Raw genomic sequence first — 23,919 nt, forward strand, 5'->3', positions numbered from 1 at the left:
CTAGAGTCATGTAGAGAGCCTCTAGCAGCCTGGACTTAATTTTCTGGGTGATTTTTCTATTATGAGTATTCACTATATATTTATCTTTTTTTCCTACGAAAGTTCTTGTCAACTTTTATATCTATTCGTCTGGGCTGTACGAAATAAATTAAAATGAAGAGCTTATTTTCTAAGTAGATGCCCAAGTGCTATTACAAAGTATGGCGGGTTTAACAAACAGGCTTAATAAAAGTGGTTTCCACTTTGCTTTAATAAGTGAAGAGATCGCTCATGTCCTTGATTAGATAGCAGTTCTCCTATCCTTACTTTGTAGTTTATACTATTATGTTCTATGTGCTGGTAAAGGTTTTACTATTTACATTTTGAATACCAGCTTTTTAAATAAAAAAAAAATCAAAATCCTTTTTCCTGGGTTTAATAAAGAGATGCTCTTATTTAACCAATAGCCTATGTTTCTAATACTTGCCCATTTTTAATTTTATTGCCAGTTAGGATTTTTCAACCCTACCTAGTAAATTCCTACATAACAGTGCACTTATTTAAATTCTGAGCAAAATTCAGATGCTGTTCAGATGTAAAAATATATTACAAGATTGAAATTGATTTCCAATTCATTTACCATTCATTTTTGTAGCAAACGAGTTAAATAGGAAAAAAAAATCCGATGTATAGTTTGGCAGTTTCCTCTTGCATACACTAAAACATAATACACTTCTACTACTTTTGGGCTATTATGGACCTTAACATGCAATGTGACCTTGGTCCGAAAAGCATGTTTGGTTAGCACAGAAACTTAATCATAAGAAGTCATAAGTAGAATCCTTCTTCTTTATGGCCCTTTTTCTAGGACTAGGAAATTTATTGCTTGTGGGACAGGTAGGATATGAACAATGGGCCAAATAGAGTCCAGGGTTATCTCATCCATGTTAAAACTGCTGCTGAAAATCGATGTGACCTCTGCTACGCTGTCATCCCAGTTCCCACCCTCTGTGTCCTATTTGTCTTTTGATAGAAGCTTAGATCCGTGTGCTGTCTCTATGTGTCTCTCTTGGGCCAGATTATCAAAATGAATCATTGCCTGCATACCTCTTATATTTCTATTTATTTTCCTGGTGTTGACGAGATCTGATGAAATATGATTCTTTTTGTATTTGATCCTCACTGCAGCAAGCAACACCTAATTCAGCTGTGTCTATCTCTTTAAAGAAGAGTAATACTATTTTGAAACTCCCATTTACTGTACAGCAACGTTACAAACCATAGACCATGCAATCTGTCTTCATAGTCAATAGTAATTTTCCTTTCAGCCAATTTAATGGCATTTTTTCATCTTCAAATGGAAGACTTCTAACAAATTTAATGTAGTTATAATTTTGTTTTTTGCATACTGAATGTATTGCTTTCCTTTTCAGCTATCTTGTTTGTAAAGTAACCCTCAGAGTCTCACCACTGAGGTTATACATATGAGTAGGTGATATGTAACAATGAATCCATTATTTTAAGAACTCTGTCCTTGACACAAAATATTTATTCAGGGAAATGATTATATTGTCTCTGAATCAGCAGGAAGTTAATGTTATAACTTTGTAGCACTTCATTTTATGATAGTAGTTTTTCCAGGCTACATAAATTAATACTTTAAGATTTATAAGCATCAGCATAAAAGTACAGAACCTTTCCAGCTATTATAAATATTGATATCTCATCATTATAAAGTCATTCATCCACTTAATACATTCACGTGGAGAAGAAAAAAATACTACTTAAATATAGACATCAAACAATGCAATTGAAGCATAACACTGTGGTTAATTGTTGAGAAATGTACCTTAGAAACCTTATATCTGCTGCCTAAGACATGTTTTAATAGTGTTTTTATGAGATAATACTTCAAAAGAAACCATGTAGCTGAATAAGGTCACAGAATTTGTGATAATGTGCTGATTCTCCCTGGAATAATTTACCTCTTCTAAACCTACCACTGACTTTATAAAAAAAAAAATGTCTTGTAAGAGTTTAGGGTTAATTTTAAATAGTGAGAGTTACATAACTAGAGTATGAAAATAAACTACAGGTGAGTTGTAGAAAACATTTGCATCTGTGAACAAAATACTGTTTTCAAAGCTTTACTAAAAAATAATTCCTGGGAAGTTATTCTCATAGCTTTCTGTGCTAAAGAAAATTAATGGTATAGTTCATGCATTTTATTGAATTATTTAAGGTCAATAAACAAATGCTCTTTTTAATATTTGGATTCAAAAAGTATGAAACTGTTGACTCTAATATAATCATATAGCATTTTTTAAATTGCTATTGGTTTGGAAAAATAAAAAATGTAAAGGTGATATATAATAAGAGCCTTTTATTCAGAGATAGTACTAAGTAATCTCACTGAAGTTTCCCACAAATGAATGGCACAACTTGCCACACAAGAAATTCCACAGCAAAAGGTAACTGTTAAATGAATAGGGCTCAAGACTCTGCACACTGCATATGTAGGCTGCTTGCAATAGAAAAATGAAGTCTTAATATATGACAAATCCATATTCCGTACCTATAGGAACCAGAACCAATAGATATTTTTTTGTTTCCAAACCATGTGAAATTGGTTATGTCTAGATTTAAGCCAAGTCATTTTTCTTGAGTGAGTCTCATTAGACATATATGGAGTCGCTGGATTTTTTTTCTGACCAGAGAGATGCGTATTTTTTAAACTTCGCCTGTGCTCTCTTGCTGAAATTAAGATACTCCAGTGAGCAGCGTAACTGTTTGAGGTGCTGTGATTCACCCCATCATGCACTGCTGATGAACTCAACTAAGAGTAACTGAATTTCTTTCGTTAACATCCCAAGATTACCTCTCTGTGGCAGTTTCTTTTTACATATGTAGTTACAGAAGAAAATGTGTCTAATTCATACAGGTCATATGAAAGATTGTCAGCCAGAATAACCAAGTATTCAGGGTTCTCAAAGTAGGAGGGGATTCCCTTTATAATTAGATATATCTGTTTGAAGCAAATATAAAACATATTTATAAACAAAAATTCTACTCATAGCTCTTTATTGAGTAATGAGAATATTGAAGAATACAACATAAAAATAAAAGAGGAGAATAGCTGTAACTTGTGATTTTATGTCATATGTGTTTTCTGATAAGGGATATTCCATGAAATAAAAAGTAACACTGGAAACAATCCAAATAGTCATCAACTAGAAAATGTTTAAACGCAAGCTAGTATATTCATGAAACAAAATACTATTCAGCAATAAAAATAAACTACCGATACCTGCCACAACATGGATAAGCTTAAAAAACATGCTAAGAGAAAGAAGCCAGACACAAAAAACCATGTGTCGTAGGATTCTATTTATATGAAACATTCAGAAAAGGCAAACCTTTGGAGATAAGGCAAATTAGTGGTTTTTAGGGGCTGAGGTGGGAAAGAAGATTAACTGTAAATGGACATGAGGAGTCTTTATAGGGGAAATTACGATGTTCTAAAATAGATTTGTGGTAATGATTAGACAACTCTAGAAATTTACTAAAATTGAAATGTATACTTAAAATAGGTGAATTTTATTGTATGTAGATTATGTTTCGATAAAGCTGTTAAAATAATCAAGATAAATAAATTGATTGATAGATTCATAGATTTAGAGAGGAAAAAATAAAATGTTGCTTATGTTTTTCCAGGAAGTGATCTGAATATTTAATTTATAGATATTCATAAGCACATGTCAATTGTATGTATCTTAAATTTTTTTCTCCAGATTTTATACCTCTTTAGCCATAAGCATTGTTTCAGTTTCACAAGTTCTTTACTGAAATATTTATTTTTTGAAATTAAAGGCAGCTGGAGAATAAATATGACTTCTAATTATGAGAATGTCAGTCATTTAGTTTTAGAAACAAAATCTTTATAGATGCTTAGTAGAGGTGGCTTAGTGAGACTTTTGAGCTCTTAATCTGTGAACCTTCTGATACTAATTTTGTTTTTGCAGAAGAGGTACCAGTTCAAATTCCATTAATGAAGTCACCCTTGGACAAGATACAGCTGACTCCTGGGCAGGCATTGCCCGCTGGATTCCCTGGACCATTCATTTTTGCGGATAGTCTGTCCTCCGTGGAGACTCTGTTGACCAACATTCAGGTCAACAATATTTCTATAAACAAAATAAATGTAATACAAGACATTAGCACCTACATATATTATTTTATATTTGATAAATTAAAACAGATAAGATGAACTGCATGTCATTTCCTGTACCTTGACAGGGTCTGCTGAAAGTTGCTTTGGATAATGCTCGCATCCAGGAGAAGCAGATTCAACAAGAAAAGAAGGAGCTGCGACTGGAGCTCTATAGAGAGAGAGAAATTAGAGAAAATCTTGAAAGACAACTTGCAGTTGAGCTTCAAAGCAGAAGTAAGTTTTACAAGTTCAATTACAGAGTGAATATTATGTTGGAGGTATTTTCAATACTAATAGAAATATTCTCCGAGATATCTTGGAGGCTGAGGCAGGAGGATCACGAGGTCAGGAGATGAGACCATCCTGGCTAACACGGAGAAACCCCATCTCTACTAAAAATACAAAAAAAAAAAAAAAATTAGCTGGGCGTGGTGGCAGGCACCTGTAGTCTCAACTACTTGGGAGGCTGAGGCAGGAGAATGGTGTGAACCCAGGAGGCATAGCTTGCAGTGAGCTGAGATTGTGCCACTGCACTCCAGCCTGGGTGACAGAGCGAGACTCCGTCTCAAATAATAATAATAATAATAATAATAATAATAATAATAATAATAACAACATAGCTACATGAAACCTTGGAGGTCACTTACCTTGGTCCCCTGGCCAACTATATGGTCCTTCGACTTTGAAACAACTACCTATGTGATATTTGGTCTTCAGGCTTTGAAAACTAGTAGCTATGTTATCTTGGGTAAATTTCTTGACTTGTCAAAGACTCAGGTTCTTCATCTATAAAATTGAGATAGAAGTGTTTTTCCTAGTTGAAAGTTTCTTATTTTTATGACTGGCAGCACAGTAGATTTATTTGCACCAGCATCACCACATACTCACTAGTAATGCATTGCACTAGGACATTACGATGACTACAGTGTCACTAGGTGATAGGAATTTCCAGCTCCATTATAATCTTATGGAACCACCATTGTATATGCGGTGATCATTGACTGAAATCTCATTATGCAGCCTATGACTGTATATGCACATACAGAGAAAGAGCAAGAGAGAGGCAGAGAGAGAGAGAGAGAGAGAGAGACTGATGATATGTACATTAAACAGACAGATATTTGCCTTTAGAACTGGTAACATTTCAGATGAATGGACGCTTGCCATTTTCAGTTTTAAAGACTATATTTTGCAACCTAATATATATTTTCAGGATTATTTTTGCATTTTGAAATATGAATAGTAATCAGTAACCTGATGAATAATAAGAATATTTTTCCTAAGAGAATTATAAAATGTTTAAAGAATCATTAAATGCATATAGAGAGTCAAAGTAGAAGACAATTCTCCACCACCACTGCCGCCATCATACAAATGCATGTGTATTACGGAACATACACTCTGGAAATGTGAAAATAGAAAGAAGTCAGTTGTGTGATTGAAATACAGTAAATAAAGCACTCTTTAGATGACCCTAATGAGAATTAGTACCAAAAGAACGCTAATCATGTGTCAAGTGAAATATTTCTATATCTCTCTGTATCTATATATCTGTGGCTTATAATTCATCAAAACTGGCATCCCTATTTCATTGCTCAAGTCTTTGCAAACTATCTTTTTACATTTCAGCTACCATGCAAAAGCGCCTGAAGAAGGAGAAAAAAACCAAGAGAAAATTGCAGGAAGCCTTGGAATTTGAATCAAAGCGCCGGGAGCAAGTGGAGCAGGCACTTAAGCAAGCCACCACTAGTGACAGTGGCCTGAGGATGTTAAAAGGTAATGTCTGATTTGGACTTTCACACTCAAGGTAAACAAAGCAAAACTGACTGAAGAAAAATAGAAGAAGGAAAAAAAAGAGAGGAAGGCAGGAAGAAAGGAAGGGAGAGAGGAAAACACAGACATATTTTGTCCAGGAATGATTAAAAAATCAATTTGAGGCCAAGTGTTTTAGATCATGAATTAAATCCAGTCAAAATAATCGCTGTTCAGGAGATACAAATAGCCTTGGAATAATAGGAAGTCCTACTGACTTTTGCAGTAGAAGCAATCACACTGATAACCACTCTGCACCTAAAATGTAGGTGCATTAGGGCCACTCATGTTAGACTATGCTGATGTTTGGTGAACTGTATTGTGATTAGCTATACAATGCTTGTTCCTTTAATGCAGATTGCATCAGTGTTGCCATGCCTGAGGAGTACCGGGTTGAAAAAACATGTTCTAAGTAAATCCCTGCAGATCCTGTAAACGGAGATGCTTGAATTATGAAAGATCTTAATTCCAAAATTTCTGATTCCATTTTTAATTCTGAGGCCTCATAATACTGTTTCATCTCACTCAGACCCAAATTCAAGTAAATGTTCAAGTAAATATGTACACACACAAACAGAACCTTTTTACATCAAAATTACTAGGTTTTACCTGAACAGCACAATCATAAAACATTTGCCCCTAGAGCCAGTACTACATGAAGACCACAAACCATAATGAGTATTTTGGTATTCACTTGCACTTACTATATATATATATATATATATATATATATATATATATATGCACACACATATATATATACACACATACATATATATAAATATGTGTGTATATATATATGATTATATATATGTCATAAATAATATCATCAATCACATCTTACAAAGGGAAAATATACCATGAGGATGGGGGCAAGTTACCCTCATAGTCTCAGGGGGTTTTAATGGACAGACTATTTTCCTAAGATTTATTTTTACAGAATGAAAACAAATAGAGGTATTTACAATATACCTAGAAATATATGCTCAATTGTAAAATTCGGCTGCAGTTTATAATCATCCCTCCTACCATTAAAAACAGACAGACATACAAAAAACAAAAATGCCACCCAAGGTCTTATGTTATCTATAGGACCAAAGTACTGGCTTACTGGAGTTTTCCCTTTAAATGGAATCAGGAACCACCTAATTGTACCTTAATCTTGCATGTCATTTATTTCAGATACTGGAATTCCAGATATTGAAATAGAAAACAATGGGACTCCTCATGATAGTGCTGCTCTGCAAGGTACAGTCAACTGAAAACTTCTTTCTATGACTGCTTAATATGTGACCCCTGGGGATGAGGTGGGGATGAGCTCCTGTGACGATACTCTTCATATAAATAAAATAAATAAGTTTTGACACTTCTTACTTTATGACAAAGGAAGCAATTTGCAGTTTTTTGAGGAAAAAAATACTTAACATGGCTTTGAAAACCCAATAACTCTGGTTACATAGGGACTAATAATTTTACATATACAATGTGAGCAAATACGTGTAGCTGTAAAAAGAATACACATTTGTATGTCAGGCATATTCTAAAAATGCATAAGTGGGAATGTAATTTACCTTTTAAAAGTGTACAATACCATGAGGTATTTTTGTAATTTCACCACTTTGCTGTTTGTAAAAGCCACAGGTACAATAATTGTCACCTATCAAAATTTTGAAGGTATTCAAGACAACATTTTTTTCATCCTTTAAATTTTGATGTTAATCTTAGAGACCACTTAAGTATAAAAATCAGATCATGACTTATAATTTGTGATTTACATGATTATCACAATTGCTTACATCTTTAAAGATGTTTGAAAATATTTAGTAGTAAGAAAACAGATGAAACAAATCAATATAGAGTCTCACTGGAGTGCAAAAGCACATAAAAATATGAGTTAAATGTGACCACTGAAAATTTTCCAGTGTGATTCCAATGCACTTCTAGACCTTTGCATGCAGATTACATTTATTTTCACATTTATTGTGATAAAATGCCTCACTCTAATAAAAAATAAAGAACATTTTTTATGAGAAAACTATTTCCTAACTTCGGAAAATGAAGACAACTATGAATATGTTGCTCGCTGGAATTAATCAGTGCCTTTCTCCTATGTGATGAGTGGATCTTCATAAAGGCAACAGAACTGGATGTGACCAAAATACCCATTTGGGTTCATCTAAGGGTCACCATTTTATGTGGTAGCTTCATAAGTTGTTTTACGTGTGGTTTTACAAGTCATCTTTATAAAACCAGAAATGTTAGCTCTCATGGATACTCTAGTGATGCATGATTCTGTTGCAGCTGCGTAGACCTAACTAATGCACTATGTTAGGTGTAAAAGCATGCATGCTTAACTCATTCAATGAAGCTTTTGCTGTTTCTTATCCCTTTTTTGCCTGCCTGCTTTATTCCCTCAGCTTAAAGGCTGTGTCTATATGAGCAAAACCAATTCAAATGGGATTCAATGTTTGTCCAACCAATTCATCACAGCAAAATTCACTAAGAAGCGCCCCACTAGTTGTGGGCCTGGTATTTGAGGTTGCCATCATATACCAGCTCCATGGTAGAGATGAATAGCCTGAAGCATTTGATCCCTTCTGAATCAGTGACACGCAAATATAGGCATAGTCTTTAAGGAACATTGAACTTGATTGTGCCCTGCTTTGAGTGGGTTTAAGGTCAGCTTTGGAACTGGAGAGGGTAATCCGAATACACTACTAGTGAGTTTTATCTTTATTATCTCTTAACCTGCACCTCTGATTTATTGTTGTTTGTTTAATTTATATGATACCTTTAGTTCATAGTAGTAACATCTTTCTTAACTCTGAGAGAAATACAAGCTTTTGAACTGCCCTAAAATTATTTCATTTCCATGTAACAAATAGTGATATTTTATTCGTGGGCAATTAGGAGATATAAGCAAAAGGTAGATCCACTCTTCGTTTCCAAATTCTTTTATGAAGTCTACCAAGAATGGATTTTGCATATTTACTTGTACTTAGGGAAGGACACATTTAATACTTGTTTTCATTGTGCATACTTTTAATAAGTTCTACAAGTTTTTACTTGCTAAATATGAGAGTTAGATTAATCTTAAAAGGAATGAGATGTAATTTATTTTAAAGCAAAGAAATTGATTTGTATTTTTTTCCAAATTAAAAATTACACTGTCTAGTATTTGTGTTTAACATTGTCTGTACGTGGTAAAATGTGGTGGGTTAATAATTCTTTATTGGATGTCTGTCTTTTACATTACATTAAATAAGTTTCCATATAAATGTGATAATGGAAAAATACACATTATATCTTCTCTTTGCACAACATTTAAGCACTGTAAATGATAAAGCCCCTATCATCTCCTTATGAAAAACTAGAGTTAATGTCTTATGTTAATACGACAGTAGAATCACAATTTAATCAAAAAAATTTAGCAATAATGTTTTATTATTTTAGCCAGGAAAATAGGTGCCTACAAATATTATCAGAACTAACCTTAAATAGAGTTTACCAAATCAGTCAGGTCAAATAATTATCTAAAAATCCCAATCATTTTGCCTATTATTTGTAAAATAATAAAAAGTAATAAAAACATTACTTTTGAATGTATCTATGAAACTCAGAAAATGTATAATGTTGGAAAACATCAAATGCAAGCTTAGCCATTATTTTTCTATTCTTCCTAATAATTTTGATTTTGTGAGTTATAGTTATTTTTTGTGACTTATTTTGATACTGTTTTAATCTTTTCCATCTCCCTTGAAACCTATTTTTTAAATTGGAAGATCATTTCCTATCATTGCTTGTGAGGGTCAGTTCACGTATACCAACACAATACCATTTCCAAAATTCATCTCCATCACAGGAAATAATTCCAGCATCAGTAAAGTTCTTTCTTTTCCTATTGTCAATAGCTCTGCTAGATAGAAATCTATCATTCACCTAGTACTCTCCCTTTGAAATTCAATTGATTCCACTGTGACATCTTAAGAATTTAAAAGGCACTTGGAAAAACATTACCTGGCCACCCCTGGAAGCAAAAAAGTCATATCCAGGTTTATGGTAATTTCCACATGCGTTTTAGTGCAGACAAACTGCACATGTACCAGAAATCTTATATATATAAGATTTTATATATATTTACTATATATAGTATATATATAATGTATCCTACAAAATGTATTACATGTAATACATTGTATGTATATAATACATCTCTTCAGCTTAGTTATTTCATGTCTTTTATGCTTTGAATGTTGTTTGACAGAGAAGATAATATGCATAGACCAAGTTTCCATAAAAGGATATCTGTATCTTTTATATTTTTGGAGTCTACCATAGCAACTCCTACAGAATGTTTTCTGGTGATCACTACTCCAATGGTTATGTCCACTCTCTCTAGAGATGAAGGATTTGGTGGAGCACTTGTGCTAGTGTCATTCCATCCAAATTCCTATAACTCAGTTGAGGGCCTGCAAGATAGCACATCAACCATCTTATCAACCAATCCCTGTTTCACATAAAATAAACATACCAGGTGTCATTAAGTGCACCTTCAGATCAATGATTTTTTTGCAAATGACATTCAAGTGCCATTTGTATAGTGCATTTTTGCTGATAAAAGCAAATTAAATTAGCACAACTACAAGTGTGCTGATAAAAACTAAAACTGAACAGCAGTACCATTAGCTAACAAAGTAATATTTCTTTTTACTGCGTTCTGCCATTTAGTTATTATCCTATTGGAAATCTAATTATAATCCTTTTACTCCCTAGTCAAACTTCACAGTTTTTGCAAGCTTAGCACTGACAAGTGATTTCATTACATTTGATTGCCTGCGCCCAGATTGACTTAACTTCACTTGGAGACCTAAAAGCCCTCTCAGTTTCTCAGATTCCCTGTTTGCACATTACTGCAACAGCTCCTTTAATTAATTAGCATGAACAGCAGTAACATGAACTGCTGAACAGAAAATAACATCATTTTATGATCTCAGGGAGACTTCTTCTTTTGCATGTTTATACCTTAGTTAACTTTTGTATGACTATATTTCATTGTTAGTGGCTAGTGGTATAGTTGACAGTGCATGTTTCCTAAATTTAAAAAAATTGAAGTTAACATCTTAATAACAATAGGTAAAACAAAAACAGAATATGAAGCTCCTACATTTTAGAAAATAGACAACTGCCATCATGAACTGACTTTATAGTAATAAAATAAAATACTAAAGTTCAGGGGAGATAATGTCAAGTGACATACTTCCCCTGTATCTGCCACTGCATTTGCTTGGGGGAAAAAAAAATAAACCACAAAATGAGTAACTGTGTTTTGCCCATGGAATGTCAATTTCTGTGAATAATTTTTACATTTTACTTTATGTATACATATTTGACAAAGACATAAGATGATTTAGCACTGGAATATATTTTCCTCTGATATTTTTTCCATAAATGTGGTGGCATCCTAAATAATTTTTTATTCCTTTTGCTACTGACACACTAGAAGTAGATACTAAGTCAAATCTACATGTGAGAGGAAACCAAAATTTGATGTAAAAGTAAACCTACTAGACCTTTTTTTTTCATGAACCATTTTTGCTCAGAAAAAAAGGATCTTATTAAGAGTACAGACTGGCCATTCAAAGATATAAAAGTCATGATCTCATCTATGCAGTAACTGATGAAGCTGCCACTGAAGAATTAAAAGCAAAAAAAGTGTTATTTGACTGCAAAAGCAGCAAATATCATTTTAACATCTATTATAATATATTAAAAATTACAATTTAGGGCATAATTTAATATGCATACCTTGTGGCATAGAACATTTAATATATATTCATAACATAAAATATATGCGAATATGTCTATTTTTATCAATTTTCTCAAAATCAATTTGAACAGTGTCTATCCTTCCTTGACCCCTTAGACCTCCTTATTATCTTTTCCCTTTGGTACTTGCTTACTAACCTAAAACAACATTCCTCCCAAGAAGTTAAGATGCCATGCCAATATTTCCTGAAAACAACTACCCTTGGAATAGGATTATCATTGTAGAATTTGGAAGAATAGTAAGAAAAGTGATAGAGTGTGAAAGGGAGCCAGAAAAAATAAATCGCATATGATTTATTGCCATGTATGTGATATGACAAGAAAAACTAAAAGGAGAACAGATGGAATTTTATTATAGACTTTTCTAACTTCCTCCACCACAGTGTGCTCTCCATCTTTCTCTATCTCTAGGGGTTCCACTGACTGCTTCCTACCCTAAACTCATCAACCATTAATTATTAATTTCCCTCCCATTGATGCCTTGTACTGTGTTGGAAGATATACACAGGTACTCTGATGTTCCCATTGTAAAGTGAAAATATTTTCTTATAAAGTGAAGGTATATAGCAAGTCAGAGACCAGAGGAATTGTGGGAAGTAGGTCTTAAAAATTTTCTTTTAAATGCTTCCTTGAAGAGTAGGATCCTTCTATTTCCTAGAGAAACTTTATTGCAATGATCATGATACAATGGGAAAAGACTCTAGCACACACCCCACAGAGAAGATCTCAGCATCTTTCTCTAAAGCAGCAAAAATTTTTTTCTGTACAGTTTATTAAATAGCCTCTGTCTTTTTATTTTCTTTCTCAGAAAGTATTTTCCTCCAACTTTCTTCATCCTCCACAGGATTTTTATCCTGACTGGTGGTACCTCTCTGCTGTGAAATATCTGTCAGACCATAATACAGATTATACTCCTAATTTTTTCTTAGGAGGATGGGAAGAGCTTGCATTAATTACTTAATCGTTTAGGGCCTGGTTGTCATGGATTGGCTTGCACCACACACATGCATTGTTAACAAAATTATTTTCAGTGACCACAAGATTGTCATGGTAATTATGATGGTAACATACAATCTCATATATAGATCAAAGACTTGAAGTTCTAGCTACATGTTAATTATATAACAGATCAAATTGCAGGATAGCAAATAGTGAGACTTGCCAGCCATGATAAGTTGTTCTGCTAGTCAGCATGTTGAGTCTACAGGAGTAATTCACTAATTAACAGGTGTTTTTTACTATAATCTAGGAAGGGCTGTTTAACTTAACTCTGATAACTGCTTGACCAGTTATTTTATGCCCCATCCTGTTTACATATACAATTTTTTAAGCTTAGAATTCACCATATGCCAACCCCAACCCAGATATACCTGAAGGACATGCAAAAGGAAAAACACTTTCCTGATTAAAAGATTAAGTCAAGTTTTACTTTTTTACTTCCACATTTGTGTTTTAATAAATAAAACAAACAGCATTTTCTTTTTTTTTTTTTTTCTTTTTCTGAGACGGAGTCTCGCTCTGTCCCCCAGGCTGGAGTGCAGTGGTGCGATCTCGGCTCACTGCAAGCTCCGCCTCCCAGGTTCACGCCATTCTCCTGCCTTAGCCTCCCGAGTAGCTGGGACTACAGGTGCCCGCCAACACGCCTGGCTAATTTTTTGTATTTTTAGTAGAGACGGGGTTTCACCGTGTTAGCCAGGATGGTCTCGATCTCCTGACCTCGTGATCCGCCCGCCTCGGCCTCCCAAAGTGCTGGGATTACAGGCTTGAGCCACCGTGCCCGGCCACAAACAGCATTTTCATAGGAGACTGTAATCATATGCCATCATTTTCATAGTACCTTAAAAATTAAAATTATGATATTGCTGCCACATGAATCTGTGGAGGTTCTGTTCCAAGATACTTATCATTCTGAGAATGAGGAATTCATAGCCTAAAATTGGAATAGTGAAAAAAGAAAGGCAGGACCTATTATATGTATAGCATGGTGTACTTTGTGTTATCCTTTAAATAATATCCTCTAGGAGGATTATTTCTGGGAGGTAGTTTGGAAAGATGTGATTAACCACTGTTTTGTAAGTATGAAAATAACCTAAGTTAATTTGCTTGCCACTGACAGTGGGAACTAAAACACAGGAATCTTAACTCTCACTCATTTATCTAACTGTGCATCACTATCAATCTATTCTTGTAAAAATCTCACATAGTTAGTTAGCTAGTTAGGATATGTAACAAGACTATATATAGTATTATCCCATGCAAAACAGTGCAAGGGGTTCAGGGAAAGGGCAGAGGCTTCTCTACTTCATAGTTAATTAATCAAAATAGTCTAAAACCAAGTGTAATTTAATAATCACCTCTGCTTTTAAAAGTTTGTAAAGATTAGGATAATATTTATAAAATTTAGACAAATACCACACAACTCCCTTTTCTATTTAAAACTGTGTGGAGCAGCTGAAATAGTAACAGAAACAAACTTTTTTATTCTTACTAAAATCACTTCACCCTATCTGTCAGAACTAGATTCCAACAGAGCCTTGCTATCTAATTTTACATTTTATTTTATTTTATTTTATTTTATTTTATTTTATTTTATTTTATTTATTCTATTTTATTTGTTGAGATGGAGTTTCATGCTTGTTACCCAGGCAGGAGTGCAGTGGCATGATATTGGCTCACTGCGACCTCTGCCTCTCGAGTTCAAGTGATTCCCACCTCACCTCTCAAAATCTGGTTACAGGCTGACCACCACTCTGGCCACTTAATAATTTTAGACTGGATTCTTATCACATTACATAAAGAACTTATTTTTCATTTATAATAGACATGTAACATTACCTTTTGGAAATTAAAATGAATTTAAAGAAAAACATTCTTTTGGATTTTATACACAACTCCATTAAGGCCCCTAACCTCTTGACCCTTTCAAGTTTACATTTTACTTTTTTAATATTTGAGAATTAACATTGGTAATGATCCACATACTTCAGCTGGAATCTACTTTCTGTCAGTAATGCAAATGATTTTTGGAGCAACAGTTCCACCAATTACTTTATTAGCTTTCAAGAAAGCATCATTATTTTACAAACATTTCTTTCCTATCTTCCTGTTCTTTCACTATCAGGGGAACCTGTCCCCAGTATTTCAATGTAGGTTCTTTCTATTTTCCATAAGTGTTGGCCAGCTGAGAAATAAAGAGAAAGAGTACAAAGAGAGGAATTTTACAACTGGGCCACCGGGGGTGACATCACATATCGGTAGGACCGTGATGCCCACCTGAGCCTTAAAGCCAGCAAGTTTTATTAAGGATTTCAAAAGGGGAGGGGGTGCAAGAACAGGGAGTAGTTCACAAGATCACATGCTTCAAAGGGCAAAAAGGAGAACAAAGATCACTTGCTTCTGAGGAAACAGGGCAAAGGCAAAATCAGAAACTCCTGATAAGGGTCCAACAAAGATCACAAGGCAAAGGGCAAAAGCAGAATTACTGATAAGGGTCTATGTTCAGCGGTGCATGTATTGTCTTGATAAACATCTTAAACAACAGAAAACAGGGTTTGAGAGCAGAGAACCAGTCTGACCTCAAATTTACCAGGGCAAGGTTTTTCCCCACCCTAGTAAGCCTGAGGGTACTACAGGAGACCAGGGTGTATTTGAGTCCTTATCTCAACCACATAAGACGGACACTCCCAGAACAGCCGTTTATAGACCTCCCCCTAGGAATGCATTCTTCTCCAGGGTATTAGTTATTAATATTCCTTGCTAGGAAAAGAATTTAGCGATATCTTCCCTAGTTCCACATCCGTTTACAGGCCCTCTGCAAGAAGAAAAATATGGCTCTATTTTGCCCGACCCCACAGGCAGTCAGACCTTATGGTTGTCTTCCCTTGTTCCCTGAAAATCGCTGTTATTCTGTTCTTTTTCAAGGTGCACTGATTTAATATTGTTCAAACACACATGTTTTACATTCAATTTGTACAGTTAACACAATGATCACAGTGGTCCTCAGGTGACGTACATCCTCAGTTTACGAAGATAACAGGATTAAGAGATTAAAGTAAGACAGGGGTAAGAAATTATGAAAGTATTATTTGGGAACTGGTAAATGTCCATGAAATCTTCACAATTTATGTTCCTCTGCCACGGCTCCAGCCAGTCCCTCCATTCAGGATCCCTGACTTCCTGCAACATTTCACAAATGCCTAAGTGCTCTTGTTTTCATTAAAATAATAAAAATGAATAAATGCAATGTTGATCTCAGCATCTGTGAGCAACCATTTAATAATGAGTGAGGAAAAACCCTCAATAGAGAGAACTAATAAGCCCTCAAATCTTACCATTTCCTGGTAACTGCATTTCAACCTTCTATGGGAAATGTTGGATGTCATCATTTTTAACATTGTACAAGTTAACATTTGTTTATCTATTACTTTCATTTTTCACTTTCCTCCATATTTTGATTTGTTTAAAATCGAGTGTTATAGTGTTCTTCTATCAGTTTAGCAGACAAAAGTAGTAGTTAAAAGTTATTTAAAAATAGAACTTAACTATATTTTAAAATGTTACCTAAAATATTTCCAATCTGCATCCTGTACAAAACTCAAATCAATTAGACTTTTAAGAAACATTTTGTGGCCAGGTGCGGTGGCTCACATCTGTAATCCTAGCACTTTGGGAGACCGAGGCAGGTGGATTGCCTGAGGTATGGAGTTTGAGACCAGCCTGGCTAACATGGAGAAATTTTTAGTCTCTACTAAAAATACAAAAAATAGCCAGGTGTGATGGCACACGCCTGTAGTCCCAGCTACCTGGGAGGCTGAGGAAGGAGAATCGCTTGAACCTGGGAGGTGGAGGTTGCAGTGAGCTGAGATCACACCACTGCACTCCAGCCTGGGCAACAGAGCAAGACTCTGTCTCAGAAAAAAAAAAGAAAAAAGAAGAAGAAAAAACATTTTGTAACTTATATGCTTATGGAAAGTGGGGGACTAGATCTCAGATTATTTAGAGATTTAGAGAAATGGCATAGAAACATAATTCACACTTTTCACTGTAGCATTATCCACAACAAGAAAATAATGAAAGAGGATGGCATTCCATATATGCCATATGTACATGTGGAATGGCTCCTGACATAGTGTTCCATATGTGTTAGTTTTTATTTATTCTCCTCTCCCTTCCTCTCTCTTCTCAGATGAAAAATAGAATTTCAGTACTTCTAAAGCTCTTAATGTGGCTCAACAGTTGCAGATCTCTGTACTGGACACGTGCACTTCTATTGCCATTTTATAACCAGTATATGAGAGGCACAATGAAGTGGCAGAAAGAGCACTGATTTAGTTGTCAGAATTTCTCAGTTACTAACTCGCTAACTCAGTTACTAACTTTGAGAAGTCATTTACCTTCTCTCTGCCTTAACTTTAGTAAAATAGGTATCATAATACTTCCCTATTCTTCCTCATCAATAAGTTAGATACATACTATCTGATAAGCATGGCAAGTACAAGATATCATTATTACTGTGCCCTATAAAATACACTCAAATTTGATTTTGTGTTTTCTAATGCTGATTTCAGTAGGAGTGAACTATTTGGCCTATAAGTGATGTGTAAAACTTCCTCTAAAGGATGGGCTCTCCCATAGATAGTTATGGTTAACGATATCTCTACATTTTATCCCCACATGTGAGCAGAAGGGCATTCATGCTTCCTTTTTAGGGTATGTTTTCTAAGAACTAGAGATTCAATAAAGGGGAAGGGGATGTATTAAATAATTATTTCACAAAACCAGGGTGAGTTACAAGTTAGTAAGATAGTTTGATACTCCATTATGACACCATTTGCACAAAAAAAGATGACCTATTGACGTATCCTGGTCTTCATTTTGAATAAATTGTAAGTCAGATATTTTTAAGGGTAATGAGCCCAAATGGTTATTATTTTCAAGAAACCTCTGTTTTTAAAAAAATATGTCATGTTCTAAAAATAAGCACCAGAACCTTCTGAAAAAATGACTCCAAAATAGTGCTCTTCTCTAGACAAAGAGTAATCAAACACTATATTATATCTTCCCCTTGCTTGCAATTGTCTGCTTTTCCTACTTTCAAATTAGTAACTCATATTTATACTACTGCAATAATAACCGACTGGACCCCAAGCTAACCGCACTACTGTCACTTCTTTGATTTGAGAATATCATGTTCTGAACATATTTCCACAACTAAAGTTGAGTTTCTACAATTAATTCTACATTTAATTAGGATTGAATCTAAGACTGAAGTGGAGAACAAGTGGAGCATTAACTAGCACATTATTTTATCTCTCTCTTATTCAGGTTAGGAAAACATGACCTTCAAGAGATTATCTTACTTGCTGCTAAATAATATAGTGCCCATTTGTAAATCAGGAGCACAGCACTAATTAAGCAACATAAAGAAAACATAGAACTTACTTCTTAGCTGGAGAACTCATTAGAAAATATTAACAATAGTTCAAGAATAGCTTAGCTACCTCGAAAGAAAGGTTTGATAGCCTAAAGTATACCTGTGTGAATTCTATTAGTTCGTATTGCAGTCCCATTGTTTATAGAGGTAAACAAGTGGTGAGGAGACATTTGGAAGCAAACATGAACCTTGGGTAGGAAAAATCGCAAATGCATTTTATTGTAAATATAAACCTCTAAAGACATTATAGATACAGTTCTTGGTAGTTTTTTGAAAAATAAAAAGTGAGCAATTACTTTCAAATAACCATCCTGTCAGGGAAGGAAATCTCATATTGAGGGAACATTGCAGTCATTATCAAAGATTTTGACTCACAGAAACGGTATAGGCCTTTACTAATGTTTTAGACTGTGGAGGAAAAAACAATTCCTAAATGCCTTGCTTATTAAGCTAGTTATGCGTTTTGCTGCAGGTTGTAAAGAAGAAGAACATGCACAAGGGGCTCATAAGCATATTTTAGAGTTAGGGAATATCATTTACGCCATATTTATATTGTCAATATCACCCCTAGAGAATAAGATTAAGCTTTAAACTACTGTAAATCTATGCTTTTGCTCACCTTTGTATAATTTCATTTTTAATAAAATGAGACTCATAAATGAATATTTGATTAAGGGATAAACCTAATAAAATAATACATTAATTGCAGAGAGATTTATTCAAATCTTGAACATATATAGCACAGCGAAATACTATAAAGTGAGTTTGTGGTTTTCAGTGAAGTGCATTGAGTAGATTTTGAATTTCCTTTGTTCGAATGAAATTTTGACCAGGTCTTATTGTTTTTTCTGTGCAGCCTGAACACTGATGCCGGAACTCCAACTGGTCATAGGCACGAATAGGGTGCTGTAGCAGTTACCTGCTTATCTAGTGTTGTAAATTCTTTAGAATTCATACTCAAATCCTTAAAATATGGAACTTTTAATTACTGTTTGTTCATTACTGATAAATAGAACCTTACACATACAGGAAAAATGTCCTAGAGAATGGGTTTCACAGGTTTTTAGGGGATAGTCATAATAATGACTGAACACATTTTACACTTCTTTAACCTCTTTCTTGCAAGGAGTTCATAGTGCTTCAAAAACATTATCACATTAATTCACACAGAATCCCAGTGGGGTAAGTAGGTGGAAGAATTTTTAAGACAGAGAAAATGCTATTTCTAAATAGTGTGAGACAAATTAAAATGCAGACACACCTACTTTAAGCTGCAATTACTGTGAAATAACTTCTTGTCTGACCTGGTATTTACCAGGAATTATATCAGGTGGTAAATCATTTGTGCAAATGATCGATATTTGTTATCACTGCTTTGGAGCTCTCATTTCTAAAAGAAACACTTGGCCTGTAGTGTTCTCTAAGAAAATATAAGGAGCTCTAGATTTTAGATTTTACCACACCCAGTTTTTCCTTTGAACTGTTGATGGTGGAGCAAGTCCTTTAATCCCTTTCTACTAGCACATTCTTGATTTGTAAAGAATGCAATGATAAAAACAGATACCCAAGCTGCTAAAAATATCCCTTTACTATTTTCTTTTCTCCTCCCATCCCCAGTCTTGCTTCCTCTTTATTAAGCTATTAACAAGCAAACAGAATGAAAAATCTATAGGCATAAGAAAAGAGAAAGACAGATGGGTCAGTGAGATTATGGATATTTTATACTGTTCACTCTCTGGTCTAGACATAGCCAGATTCCTAACATGTTCAAATGATTGGGACCAAATGGGTCATTTGGCTTGAATTGCCCAGGAAATGGCCTCAAATATTTTTAACTGTTTACTTAGAGGAGATCTGGCCATTGGCTGGGGGCAGATACCTGTTATCATCATTTTGATGCCTACTAAAAATCTAATAGAGCAGCATTCCAATGTGTTATATGGTACTCTAATGATCAAAAAGATTTAATGCTCCTCCTAAAGTGCCCTCCTTACATTAAACACAATCTAATCCATTGTGTTGTTTTCACGTCTGCCCTAGCATTAAGTTCTGATGTGACAAAAGCATCAAGCATCTTCTGCAAAAAGCCAACTGAGTTTTTATCCATTTTCTAATAAGAGGTTCCCCATGGCAGTACATGCAATTTCTGCTGGAATGGCCACCCACTCTAAACACTTAAAAATATTACATTAATTCATATCGATGTGACATTTCAGTAATTCCATGCTTTGAAGGAATGTTTTCTAAAGCATAAGCATTTGGATTCTGGTATTCTTCATGGGCTGTAGAAGGTCTGCTTATATAGAGTAGATGTACTGTTTTAGCCCAATTCAGTGAAATAATGCCAAATTAGAAATAAGTCATGGAGAAGGATTGAAGCAAGTCAAATAAAAACTTTTATTAATATCAAATATCTGAAATAAATAACAATGACAGGTGACTAAAAATATAACATCCAAGAAAGTCTCATCATTAAATAGAATTTCCAAATTAAGTTACTTCAAAATAAACTAGTGTCTTTTGTTTAAATAAGTAAATGTGTTTAACTTACCTTCTTTGAACTATGAGGACTCCTTATGTGTATTTTTTTCTGGCCTTTTCCCATGTATCTGCCTTGTTTATGACACATGATTTTAGCTATTCCAGCTCATGGGCTTAGGATATATACCACAGGGCAAGTCTCACATTTACTTGAGTTCGGAGCAGCTATTTGTGGCCCAGTAAAGATAACTCAACTGATTAAGAGAGATTCATCTCCTGTATGGAGTGTCCACACTGACCTTCTGTGTCATGGCATATGCCCATGTCAGGCAGTGCTGTGCTAAAGGAAGGGTTGCATGGACTTTTGTTTTTACTTTAAAAATGGCCACATTTGTATGTATCAAATTCCCCTTTTTACCTATCTGATAAATCCCAAAGCAATAAACTCTGTCAGCTCTCCCCAGATGTCAGCGTGTGTCCCTCTTTTTAAGTTCTCAAGCTCTGTAACATTCCCCTGGAGAGACTTTGTTAGTTTCTCTTCCTGATCTTTAATCTTATTGACATCCAGAGTTCATATCAGATCATCTCTGTTTAGAGCTCAAGAACAAACCCTTTTAAGAACATGAAACATTCCATTACTAATTAGCTGTTTCCTGTTCCTAATGAAGTGAGCACACTGGGTCTGGATTAAAATTCAGCTACTCCTCCTCTCTGTTTATGGTTCCAGATGTTTTTGGTTTATCTAGGAGATTACTTTGACAGCTACTACTAAGTGATAAATCACTCATATTATAGCTGAAATGCATTTTGAAATTGAAATGTGGCAAACTTTGAGATTGCTCCAAGGATCAGTGTCAGTTAGCAGTTCATTACTGGCATCTTCCTTATGATCATTCAGCATTGGCACATGTAAAACAGTAACCAAATATGTGTCAACATTATACAACATGCTACACAGGGGTCTATTTTGCTACTGTCCTCAAAATTGGGAGAAAAATTTTACTACGATGAAATCTCAATTTATGGTATTCTGGTAGAAAAGTTGATTCACTTAATATTGTTTTCTTCTTGCTAGCCTAGTTTTTCTTTCAATTTTTGAGCAGCTATGGGAACTATTCCTAACAGGTCTTGTAAGCAGACACATAAAGGATGTGGGCAAATATTTCTGTCTCTAAATAAAGGCAAGAAATAAACATAACAAAAGTAGAAATTTTTCAGAAACTGCATTTTTCTAAAGGACAAATGGTGATTGTCTTTCGCTATTCATTGCTGAGTTCATGTACCCTTTTTAAGGGGACATAGTGTGTGCTACTGCTTTCCAGTTTGTAATGTTCACAATTTGTGTTGCATGATTTAAGCTTTAGCTATATTGTATAAATTTCAATCCTGGTAAAATGACTGTCATTTCATGTCGAAGAGCTTTCCTTTGACATTTAGGCTGTGTATACAAAGGATGAGGTAGACTGGAGGACTGAGCAAATATTTGGTCAATTCATCAGAGTAAATATTCTCAGACTCCACAAAGGAGTTGGAACAATTACCAGTGTCCAAAATTTCAAGCTTTGTTTTCTTCTGGTCCCTGGAAAAATTTAAGTGAAGTCCATGGGCTTCTTGGGAAAATGTCTGGTTGCCCTCTGATGAAGTCCAACCCTCCATGAGTCTGACTAACCCAAACCCCAAATCTTTTATTTATCTATTACCTTACTACATCTTTATTTTTGGTTCTGAGGTATTATCTAGAAAATTCTGCTGCTCACCATGATACCTGATACACAGAAAGAATAAAGATTTTAAAGATATTATACACAAGGTTTAAAAAGGGTATGCTTTCCTCCTGATAAGCTTTGACCAGATTGACTTAATATTTTAGACATATTGGTCCAACAATGATAATGTCCTCTCCATTATATGTGAAAATAAAGCACTTGACTCAGAAACATTATCTTTAAGTATTTATCAAACACAGGTAATGGATTTGTACTGATTCATCCACATTTCTTTTCTTACTTCTTTTGTAACCAAAAACCAATCTTTGTGATGCGTCTAAATAGAGACTTGGGTTATAAGCCATTGCTATGGAAAATAACAAGGTTTGACAAAAAGAGGTAGAATAAATTTTTTTTAAAAAAGTTTCCAGCAATAACTTTTACCCACCCAAATTAAATATTATCTAACTCTAGGATGGCATGGGCTCTTTTAATGACTATCATTTAGAGGGATACCAGTTTGACTAAACACTGCAGCTAAAACGATATTCAGAACTAGTCTCCCTTCATGCAGTATACACAGTCTCAGGGTTAACCCGGGAGAGGAAATTTTAAATGTACAAAGCTGTCATTATCTTAGATCATAACCAGATACTCTTTTCCCCCTGTTTTGGTAAACCATAGGGATGGTATTTCAGATGCACCATTATATACAAAAAGAAAAAGTAATATAGATTATTACAGACATTATAATCTAGTTCATGAAGAGCCTTTATCAGTCTTCAATGTCTCCGGTGCTGTGTGTAGAAAGAAGAACAGAAGCTATAGCGTGAAATTTGAAGGATCTTTGAAAACTGACAGATGAAAATATAGAAATGTTAAGAAATGTTAAATTTTACCAACACTAAATTGAGCCTGTTACATCAGATCATTTTAGGTTCCTGAAGATAGAAGTTTTAGTATTTTTAAGAACGTATCAGAATGACTCTTCATAAGAACTAACTTGTTTTCTTTTTTTTAAAGGAGGTAACTATTACTGTTTAGAAATGGCACAACAGTTGTATTCAGCCTGAAAGGTCCTCGCTGGCTTTACATAAATGAAGATGCTTGTGATTCCAGTTTATCTCTGAAACTATTCAACATGGAGTTATTTCAATTTTGTTTATCAGCAAAGCTTTGTTTACTGAAGGAGCTATTTAATCTATGTTACGTTAAAAAAGAAACACGTGTACATTTTAAAAGCAATGATGTAAACTTTGTTCTTGCATTAGATTGACCAGTTTAAAAATATGAACTAAGTCCTAATGGCTAAAGTAACTTGACCGTATTTGATGCTTTTCTATGCTCATTTCAACTTGGCTTTTTGTCTTTTAAATTTTAAAAAAATGCAGTAGTGTGTTAGAGACTAGGAACTTATATGTATGGTTTCCCTGTTCTACTATACATAATGTTAAAGTACACCTTCTTTGTTA

General features: G+C 34.4%; 1 protein-coding gene across 1 annotated transcript in view; it reads left to right on the forward strand.

Moving 5' to 3' along the window:
• The window catches only part of DACH2 (dachshund family transcription factor 2), a 647,092-nt gene extending 623,572 nt beyond the window's left edge, over positions 1–23,520 (forward strand). The window contains exons 8-12 of the mRNA XM_032756222.1: positions 4,002–4,150; positions 4,276–4,423; positions 5,819–5,965; positions 7,184–7,249; positions 23,471–23,520. Coding sequence (XP_032612113.1) covers positions 4,002–4,150; positions 4,276–4,423; positions 5,819–5,965; positions 7,184–7,249; positions 23,471–23,520 — 560 coding nt within the window. The remainder of the gene's footprint in view (positions 1–4,001; positions 4,151–4,275; positions 4,424–5,818; positions 5,966–7,183; positions 7,250–23,470) is intronic.
• The last annotated feature ends 399 nt before the right edge of the window (positions 23,521–23,919 follow it).

Source organism: Hylobates moloch, unplaced genomic scaffold (genome assembly GCF_009828535.3).
Source record: "Hylobates moloch isolate HMO894 unplaced genomic scaffold, HMol_V3 SCAFFOLD_7, whole genome shotgun sequence".
NCBI lineage: Eukaryota > Metazoa > Chordata > Mammalia > Primates > Hylobatidae > Hylobates > Hylobates moloch.